Source organism: Brassica oleracea, chromosome C2 (genome assembly GCF_000695525.1).
Source record: "Brassica oleracea var. oleracea cultivar TO1000 chromosome C2, BOL, whole genome shotgun sequence".
Taxonomy (NCBI): Eukaryota; Viridiplantae; Streptophyta; class Magnoliopsida; order Brassicales; family Brassicaceae; genus Brassica; species Brassica oleracea.
In genome coordinates, this window is record NC_027749.1 from 25,071,975 (window position 1) to 25,082,835 (window position 10,861).

Genomic DNA, 10,861 nt, shown 5'->3' on the forward strand with positions numbered 1-10,861 from the left:
ACTACATCAAATCAGCTGACAACCTAGCAGATCCATTTACTAAAGGTTTGCCACGAGATGTTGTTGCTAAATCATCAAAAGGAATAGGTTTAAAGCCTATAACGAATGAGGATGCTTGATTGCAACCCTACCTATCATGACTGGAGATCCCAAAACGTAGGTTCAAAGGGAAAACAAAATCAAACAGAATCTAACCAAAGCACTTGAGACAAAGTAGTCTCTTCCCAGCTCCTAAGATGATAAAAGTACTAACAAATGTGAGAAGGATAAGCATAAGCTTTTAATTGATTCCATAGCTTCTAAAGCGGTGTATTACTCAATATTTTTCATGATCAATCACCTAATGAGTGTGAAATGGGGCCGTTTTTAGGAAAATGAATGCAAGGCTATATTCTCTAAGTTCACTCATGAAAACCAGGAATAGTTTAGGGCCACAATGAACACAATAGAGAACTAATTTCTACGAGAAAAATAAAACTGCGTTATGCCTGTTGTCTCGGTCTACATAAACACTGGTTGGTTCAAGACATCATGTTCACCTTCTGGTAAAGTAAACCATACAGATATTAACTATGAGTGATTCAAGGCTTAAAAATGTCACCAACTCAAACACAGCGAATTTTTGGCAAACACTCTCGATAAGTCTGTCTAGTCTAGTCAGGATTAGAATATGTATATTTTTTTAGAGTCTATCGAGTCTGCATTTAGTTTGCATATGTCTAGAGTCATTTCTATTCATGTGGGGGATTGTTGGATCAATTATTTAAGATCAATGGTTTTTAAATAATTGTATGAAGTGAAAACGAAATGGGCCTCATGGCTATAAGGAAAAGCCTATTGGCTTTAATGAAGAAATATGGAAAACATCCTACATCGGGGAATAACAAGAGAAATGAGCAATATATATAAGCTCATGTGCTATGAGTGTATAAACAGCTTGGAGAGAGACAAAGGCTGTCCGCGCGCGCGCCGCCGTCCGGCCGGCTCGGCTCGGCTCGGCGTGGCCGTGGGCTTGGGTCTTTGGTCTTTGGTCTTGGTGGAGGGCCTCCGGCCCAATAAGAATATTCTTTTTGGACCACATTAAGCTCAACGTTTTGCCATTTAATTCCCAAAAAAAGGGAATGCATTTTATTTTAAACAACACGTTGTTCGTTTAAAAACAACACGCTGTCTCTCTTCTTGAAGATAAGTTTAAACGAGAAAAGATCTTGCGGAGGAAGTTTTGTAACGCCTCGCCTCCGAGATTCTCGCGAGATTTCCGCCAACGTGCGCACGTGCTGCATCAGTTACGGAAAGTGGCTCGTCTTCTCCTCTTTATAAACTCATCTCCTCCTTCATTTCTGATTAGTTTTTTTCACAACCAAAACCAGTAAATCCTATAGCGTAAGTCTAGAGAGTGTTTCATAGAAATATTAGTTCGTAGAGGTTCTTCATGAGTTCCGCGTGATAACCTATCATGGTTTTATCCTGGGACTCATATTCGTACAGATCTGTCGCACTAACGAAGCGAATATTAAGAGTTAAGGAAAGAGATTCGTCTCAACTCCATGCTTTAATTTTCGTTACGGTTTTGAATCGTCTATATATTTTCCTTAACATCGTTTATATTATATCGTTTCTTTTGATCCAGTTTTCCGGCTTCTATAACAACCACACTTTCAAGCAAACTTTCCATTCAATCTTATACGAACAACAATAATCTCAAACCATCTTCAAGAGCCCTTACCCACTTACCCTAAGCCGGTTTTAACCAAAGAAGACCAAGAAGTCGACGAGAAAATGGTGAGCTTGCAAGCAGAGAGTATTGTCAACACCGTGGCTTTCCCCATGGTTCTCAAAGCAGCCTTGGAGCTTGGCGTCATTGACACGATCGGTGCAGCAGGCAACGGCGCGTGGCTCTCACCGTATGAGATAGCCCGTAGTCTCCCAGCCAAACCCACCAACCCGGAGGCGCCAGTGTTGCTTGACCGGATCCTGCGGTTACTCGTCAGCCACTCGATCTTGAAGTGTCGTATGATTGTAAGTAAAGAAAACGGTCAAACCGGAACGATGGAGAGGGTGTATGCAACCGAACCGGTTTGCAAGCATTTCTTGAAAGATAGTGACGGTTCTGGTTCTCTTGTTTCTCTATTTATGTTGTTCCAGAGTGAAGTGTTTTTCAAGACATGGTACGTACTTAATTGTTCTTCGGATGAATTGAAATGATTTGGTCGTCATTATATTAATTAAACGAATATTAAAAAAAATCACTAGACAATGATTAAGCGCTTAAGAGAGAAATCATTGTTGAAAAAGTTGTTTAGCTTATGAGAGATTTATCGCTTAAGAGGGGGAATAAGCGCCGTCTAGCTAGACCATTTTAGAATGTTCTATATAAACCAAACATAAATGACCTTTTTTCACAGGACAAATCTTAAAGATGTGATAGTAGAAGGAAGAGATGCATTCAGCTCTGCCCACGGCATGAAACTTTTTGAATACATTAATTTTGATGGACAATTTGCTAAAGTGTTTGATCGTGCCATGTCAGAACCTTCCACCATGATTTTGAAAAAGGTTCTAGATGTTTACAGGGGATTTGAAGATGTTAACACTTTGGTGGATGTTGGAGGAGGGAGTGGCACTACATTAGGTCTAGTCACTTCCAAGTATCCTCATATCAAAGGTGTTAATTTTGACTTACCTCAGGTTTTAACCAATGCTCCTTTTTATCCAGGTACAAAACTACATAATATTTTGAAAAATTATATGATGAAATGCTAGAACTAGTATCTACTTCTTCAACCTCTTAATTTTTGTTTAATTTTGCTAATTATAGGAGTGGAGCATGTATCTGGAGACATGTTTATGGAAGTTCCCAAAGGAGATGCAATATTTATGAAAGTAAGTATATATATGTGAATATAAAACTTGATATATTCAATTTTTGTTAGAGTCCATTATTTTTAAAATAATGTGGTTAATTTTTTGATAGTGGATGATACTACATGATTGGACGGACGAACTTTGTATAAAGCTTCTAAAAAATTGTTGGAAGAGTCTACCGGAAAATGGAAAAGTGATCATTGTAGATTTGATTTCACCAACAGAACCAAAGAGTGGTGATTTTTCCAACGGAAAATGGAACTTATTTTTATTTTTGCTGATGAGTTTTCTTGCATGTAATATGGTTTTATGGTATTAGCTTGTTCAATTTTCTTTTCAATTAATGGTGTTTGCTAAGTATTACAGGAGTGCAACAACTTTGATTAATATTTTTTTTTTGTCATCAACTTATACAAACTCATACACTCTGTAAACTAAACCGGGTGATCTGCATCCATGTGGACGACGAAAGACGATTTTTTTGCGTCCTTGGAACATGGATGATTTGTGCTCGGAGGAAACTCTCTTTCAGGACCTTGATGTCTTCCAAATAATTTGCAAAAGCTAGCCATACTTCTGGTGTCGAAACCATCTTCACCGATTGAGAACAATCTGTTGCAAAAGTAACCTGGAATTGACGTAAATTTCTCATGCATTCCATTGTCCAGAGTAGCGCTTCCATTTCCGAATGAAGAGGAGAGAGGCTTACCCGAACATTCCTCGCCCCCAACAGTCCAACAAATCATTCTAGAGTGTTGAGCCAACCTTGTCCAGAAAAGCTATCGCCCTCTTTCCAGGAACCATATGTGAAACACCATCGACCTGGAATTGACGGTAAAGACGTAACCGCAACTTGTGGTACTGTCCTCTGCTCATTCAATATTTGTGCCTCATCCCATAATGTTGACTATGTTTCTACCATTTTAAGCGTATCCATGTGATCAATGTCCAGATTTCTGAAAATTTTATTATTACGACATTTCCATATGTACTATAGAATCCAAGCAAACTGATGATCTTCCATCTATGGTAAAACTCTTCAGAAGAGATGATCCATATTTGTAAATAAGAAATTGTATTTTGCATTTTATTTTTTCTACATGATATTTGTATATCAGATATCGTGTCTTATGCTTAATTTCTTTTTTGTTGGGAAGTCATCTTCCTTGTCTAAAAACAGTTATATATGTTTTAGTAAAGAAATACGAAATAATCTTATTTAGTATCGACGAATGGTTTTCAAAATGATGTCACTGGCTTAAAATACGAATATATTACACAACAGTTGCAGCGATATTAATACAAACCCAGTTACTGTACTAACTTCTCCGGTGAAAGAAGAAAATAGACACGTCTTCGTTAACTTTCATTCATTTGTATTTGACTACACACCTACACACGTCTTAGTGCATGTAACTAAGTGTCAACCGAGAATCATCAACATTAGACCTGGGCGTTCGGATATCCGTTGGCGTTCGGATCGGATTTTTCGGATTTCGGTTCTTTTTTATAACACCTTCTAGGTCTCATTCTTGTAAATTTGCAAGTACGGGTCAGATTTGGATATAACACATCGGGTTCGAGTTGGTTTTGTATCACATCATAGAACCCATAAAGTAACCATATATCAATCGGATTCGGGTTATATCGGATCGGTTCAGATATACCGGAAATGAAATCTAAAATTTAAAAGCAAAACATAAGAAATATATACTTATTTATATATAATTAAGTATTTAAAGTAGTTATTTAAATTTTAAATACTTATTGTTAGATATCATATCAAAATAAATAAGAAAATGAATATTTGAAATATATTCATGTTTCATATAATTACATTGTATATTAGTTTGGACATTCGGACCGGTTTCTTCGGATATCGTTTCAGATTTTTTGATTTTTTCGGTTTTTCGGGTTACCCGTTCGGGTTTGGTTAATAACACTTCGGGTTCGGATATGTTTTATACCACCTTACAAGATCCATTCGGGTATTTTTTACATTTCGGACCGGGTACGGATCGGATTTTTCGGTTCGAGTTCGGTTCGGATTTCGGATTATGAATTTTATGCCTAGGCCTAATCAACATAAACAAAAACTTTAGAGAAATAAGAAATACCTCTTAAACCAACTCAACAGACTCAAGATCAGTGGATACTAATTAATTAGAAGACGAAAACATTGTGGTAGACAAGAATGTGGAAGTCGTGAATTTTTAGGCTAGCAAAGTTTCTAGATACTTTGCTCTTTCTCTTTTTCTTCTTTCATTACTAAGAATTTGTTGGTTTTCAAAGAATAGATTAAACTCTTGCTCATTTTACTTGCGTTTTAATTAAAAAGCTTTAAAACAAAAAAAAAAATGAAAAGTTTTAGTGGCTTTTTTTTTACTGAAAAATATATAATTTTTAGTAGCTTTTTAGTTTTGTCTTTCAACTTATATCCAACAAATTCATTAATTACTAATCCCGTAAGATTGATATGACGCTGCAAAGATACGAACGATATCATGCAAGTGCAACACTCGCAACCTCGTTTAAATTATACTAGGTGGTTGGGCTGTATACTGTGCGGACATAAAATAATCTATAATGTGAAAAAGTAATAGTGTTTAATTTTAGAAGTTGCCTATTTTATAATTTCACTAAATGAAATTGTGTTGCATATATGTTTTTATTGTATATTTTAGGTAAAATATAAAATATTTTTTGTTAAATATAATGACGAACCCGAAGAAAATATGATAAAAATTTTAAATATAATCTATAAGTAATATGAATTGAATAGTACAATTCTCGATAAAAAAAACAAAACTCAATAGAAACCTGCAAAACATGATTGAATTTTGTAAGCAATTTACATTTAAACATATTAAAATAATTTGATAGATTTATAAATCTCTAAATTTTATTGAATACCAAATAATATTAAATTTACAGTATTTTTTTATTTTATTAACATAAATATTTTGATTTGATAAACATGTTCTAAAATAAATAATTTTAGAAACTTAGGTCTTATATATACATTTCCACTCTAATAGAACTATAGAAGAGAACCTGGTAACACAAATTATTATTGTGGACATGTAACTCATAATATGATCGTATACTTGTTTAGCATAATGATCCCACAGAGTACACATCATCTTGACATTAATGTATAAATTAAACTTAACTTGATAAATAGAATATACATGTTTAGCTAGCAAATAGGAAAACATAAAGTATATAAGCTTACTTTTGATTCACATAAATCAATTAAGAGCTTCGTGTTATCTTTTCCTTTGATCATTTTGTTTTCAAGAGACCCGAAGTTAACTATTTGGCCAATAACATCTATATAACAAAAAAATAAATAAATTTAAACACAAGTATAACAAAACCGAAAGAGTATTTAAACATTACAAATACATTTAAGTAGTTATAAGTTATGTAATAAGGAAATTAGTAGTTTAAAAATCGTATATATATATATATATATATAATTATTGCATGATAAAGAGTATATAAATTGACTCACCAACCAAATAGGTCTTATCAAACTTTCCAGAAAGAGAATGTCATTGTAATCAGTAAAATACTTTTAAGGAACTGCACTTGAAAAATCATCAACTTTTGCAAGAAACGGTGTTTGATAGAAGCCAATTTTGAAACGATGTGTGCTTGTCCGATAATAAATGAGCGACCATAGCATTACCCTCAGTTAGATCGTCTTCAAAAATTTTGATGAGCTGTTTACCAACTGAATCATAAGTTCTTGTCTCCTGGTTGAACAATTAATATATAAATATAATTGTTTCACAATAGCTATGGAAGACTATTACAATTGTAAATATATTTCATTGTAAATAAAAAAAAAGACGAATCTGTGTTAAAAAAAGATTTCATTATTTATCTGTTATCAACAAAAACCATTTCAATAGTATTTCCGGTTTCTTTGTTATAATTCCTCCACAAGCGAATAATCCTAACTTCAATATGTCATATATATTTACATGGTTTCAAGTCTTTGACAAAAGAAAGTCAATTTTTTTTTGTTGAACCATCCAAAGTCACTTTAGTGATTTATGCTCACGTGTCGTTCATAGAAGAGCTGTCCAATTAATTGTTATAATTTGATTGGTTGTTGGTTTTTCATTTTTCATTTATTTAATTAAAGTTTTTAAAATGAAACTATTCATAGAATTACCTAATTTAATCTATGTTTCAAAACATAAAATTAAGAATCTTAAATATAGATGAATTAACATAATTTTTTTATAGAAATAATTAAATATCTAGATTACATTATATAAATTGATAAGATACATATAAATACATATGATACTATAGAAACAATTATAAAAACTGTTGTTATTATGTTTATATTAGTAGTGAATAAAATAAATCATAGATTTTAGAAAATCAATTAATCTAAACTTAATAATATTAATTAAATTCACTCATTCACTATATATATATAGTAAAAATGTGTCAAATGAATGCAAAATAGTCAAATATATAATTCTAAAAATTTCCAATCATTTTCCAATGACAATGTGATATCATATATGCGTTATCACTTTTAGAAATGATTAATTTTTATACTTTAAAACATAAAATTATATGGTAAGTTATTTAAACGTATATTAATCAAGAAAATGTTTATTTAATTCATCTAATAATATAAACAAATGAAATAATATTATATATGGTAAGTCATTTAAAATTATATTATTTGGTAATTCATTTAATTTATTATATGGTAAGTCATTTAATTATATTAATCGAAGTATTTTTCACATGATTTTTCTAGAGTTAATACTCAATTAATATAATTCATATAGTTTGGATTATAATAAAATTAGCATGCTTATTTTTAATAAGAAAAATATGTTTGTTGTGTTCTTGGTATTTTTTTATTCTTATGTATTTAATCTTTATTTTTTTGTCGAGGTACATGTACTTATTGTGTTATTGTGAACTAATTAGTTTTATGTGTTTTTAAAATGTCAAGATAAATATAGTAAGGAAGTTCAGTAAAAAAGACCATCTCTATAATTTTTAAAGTCAAAGATGGAGAATATAATGTAAATTGAAAGTAAGAAAAAAATATTTAAAAATTAATGAGATGTATTTTTTCCGCTATAATAAACTTTTAAAATGTACGATAATAAAATTTTAATAAAATTTATACAAATAAAAACATTTTCTTTCATATAATATTGGATCTCACATTAATATTAAGTATATACGCCTAAAATAACAACATTTGGTTATTTGACGTAAAACAAAAACGACATTTGGTTATTTAAAAATTGAAATATTATTTTTTCTTATTAGTTAATCAGATTTAATTAATATAGGTATGTTTTAGTTTAATTTAAAATAAATTAAAACAATAATTTTAAAAGATATGTAAACTATGATTAGTTTTAATTAAAAACATTTGGTTGAATGAATTATCGTTAAATAAAATAGTGTGATGATCAGAGATAATGTAAAGAAGAATTTTTTTTCTTAATCCATTTGAATTTTATGTTAAACACTAAAAAAATAAGTGAGAAAGTGTGATTTGGAACAAATTACGAGAAAAATTGCTTAAACTACCATTTTCCTAATACATGTTTTTTTGTTTACCTTAACCAAATTTATCCTTAGTTTTAAAGAGATAAATCCTACTATATATTAATTAAGAAGTCACTTAATTTACTTTTGATTATGTGTCTTTAATAGGTTAAGTTTTTAAAAATAGTTATAATTTGATTGATTGTTAACATTTATTAGTTATTATTTTAATCAGATCTAAAAATAAAAGGTAACTCTCGAACTAATTAATACAAATTACCAATTAACACAAATGGTATTACAAATAATGATTTATGGTAACTAATTGTGAAATTAGAGAAATAATATATATGTTTTATCAATTTCTTTATTTTTATCAATTAGTTATATATAATTAATATAATACTTTAGAATTTTTTATAGAAATAAATTTAATGGTGATATATTATTATATAAAAGAATTATATTTGTAGGTAAGAAATTATTATAACTTTTATGTTTTTAAAGCCCACACAAAACCGTTTACAAAAGATCATTCATGATAAAAACATCCGATCAATGTATTGGTCATATTGGAGTTACACAAAAAAAACATTATTTTTTTGAGAGCTAGAGTATTTTCGGTTTTTCATGTGTTAAACTAAAATGTAAAGTAATTCTACAACCAATTATCTGAATTAATTATAATATTTTTTCTGTAAGATAAAGATTTTTAATGACTAAGGTTATTTTAAATCTCACATATCTTCTAAAAATATATACTAAAATTTTTGATTATCCAAATATTTGAAATTAAAAATTAAAATTTTTAATTTCTAATTATTATTCAATAATTATAACAGTGTAAAGATAATATATATTTCTTTATATAATATAACTATCCGCAAAATTGCAGGAAAACACCTAATTGTCATTGTTTATAAAAAAATTAAGCAAAGTTTAATTATGTTTGTATTGTGAAACCTTGGGGACCTCCTTTGTATTGGCATAATATTTATATGCCTTATACTAAATTTCCAAAGATATGTACATGAAAATCACGAAGAAGTTTAGAGGGAATGCATTAAAGCCAGATTTCTATAATGTGGTTGCAATATTTGCATATATGTATCGCAAGTAATTAAGAACAAAAGAAATATTAATATTTAATAATTAACTAATTATGAACATTTAGAAAAAGTAAATACAAATAAAATCGCATTTGTATATTCGAACATTTAATGTTTAGTAGTAATATTTACGAACTAATGCCTATTATTAGCTTGAATACAACATATGTTAAAGCTAATCATGGAATATTTTAGAGAAAGAAATTATAGCTAAATTGCTCTTGTTAGGTTAAGTTAACTATCGCAAGGAATTTGGCACAATAAGGAATAATATCATTTAATGAACTAACTAATTATGAACATGTTGAAAAATGTACATTAAATGCAATATCATTTGTATAGACTTTTATACTATATATTAGTAATTACGAACTAATGACCAAGTAACAAGGAATCTTATTTGGACTTGCATATATTTTGTGTTATACGAAAATTGTAATTTGATATTGAGTTTTTTGCAAGATTGACTCAAAACTCAAAGTCAAACCTAAAACTAACTCATGCTTTTCTTGGATTTTTCTTTTGTCATATTCACCCACAAGTTCATGATATTCACGAAAATGCCATCAAATTTTTTTTATTTTTTTTTTCCGAAAATGACATTTTTATTCTCTCACTCTCATCATCTTCAAGTAATTACAAGATTGTCATTGTCATCAATACCCCAACCACCATGAACAACCAATTTGAAGCTCTTAATGCACCTAAAATCGATTTACACTATCTCTTTCTCACTTGTTGTGAACTAAAAACAACATCTCTTTCACTTTGCCTCCATATTCATCCAAAAAACTCAAGTTTTTGATTCAAAATTTTTTATGGTTTATAGAGTCATTCAAGCATACTATTCTTGGTGGGTTACTTTCGTTTGAGATTCTGGGTGGTTGGAGAAGACTCTGTGTGGTAAGGAAGTCATCTCACTAGTTTAAAGTATGAAATTGAATTTTTTTCTAGATCTGTTTGTGTAGAAGACTTACCCGTAAGTAGTCTGGCTGTAGAAGACTTACGGGTAAGTCTTCTGGTCAAACGGACGACTTACTTTTAAGTCGTCATCTTTGTTTGTTATAAAAAAATCTAGAGAATACCCTAGACGACTTACTGATAAGTCGTCTAGGATAAATGAGTTAGTTTTGGATTTGACCGAATTTCCTAGATTATGGTCAAACCTTGCTTATCTCGGACGACTTTCTTGTACGTCGTCTGCCTGGACGACTTTCAAGTAAGTCGTCTGGGTAAAGTTAAATATATAAGTTTCTTTTTCGAATTGCAAACTAACCTGAGAAGACTTACAAATAAGTCGTCTAGCTTTAATAAAATATTGAAATTTTTGTTTTCCCTGAGAC

General features: G+C 30.2%; 1 protein-coding gene across 1 annotated transcript; it reads left to right on the forward strand.

The window, feature by feature from the left end:
- The first annotated feature begins 1,692 nt into the window (after positions 1–1,692).
- LOC106324621 (caffeic acid 3-O-methyltransferase-like) lies at positions 1,693–3,217 on the forward strand. Its single transcript, XM_013762562.1, has 4 exons — positions 1,693–2,168; positions 2,406–2,665; positions 2,819–2,883; positions 2,975–3,217. The coding sequence occupies exons 1-4, from the start codon at positions 1,780–1,782 to the stop codon at positions 3,182–3,184; spliced, it is 924 nt and encodes a 307-aa protein (XP_013618016.1). The 5' UTR covers positions 1,693–1,779; the 3' UTR covers positions 3,185–3,217.
- Positions 3,218–10,861: the final 7,644 nt, after the last annotated feature.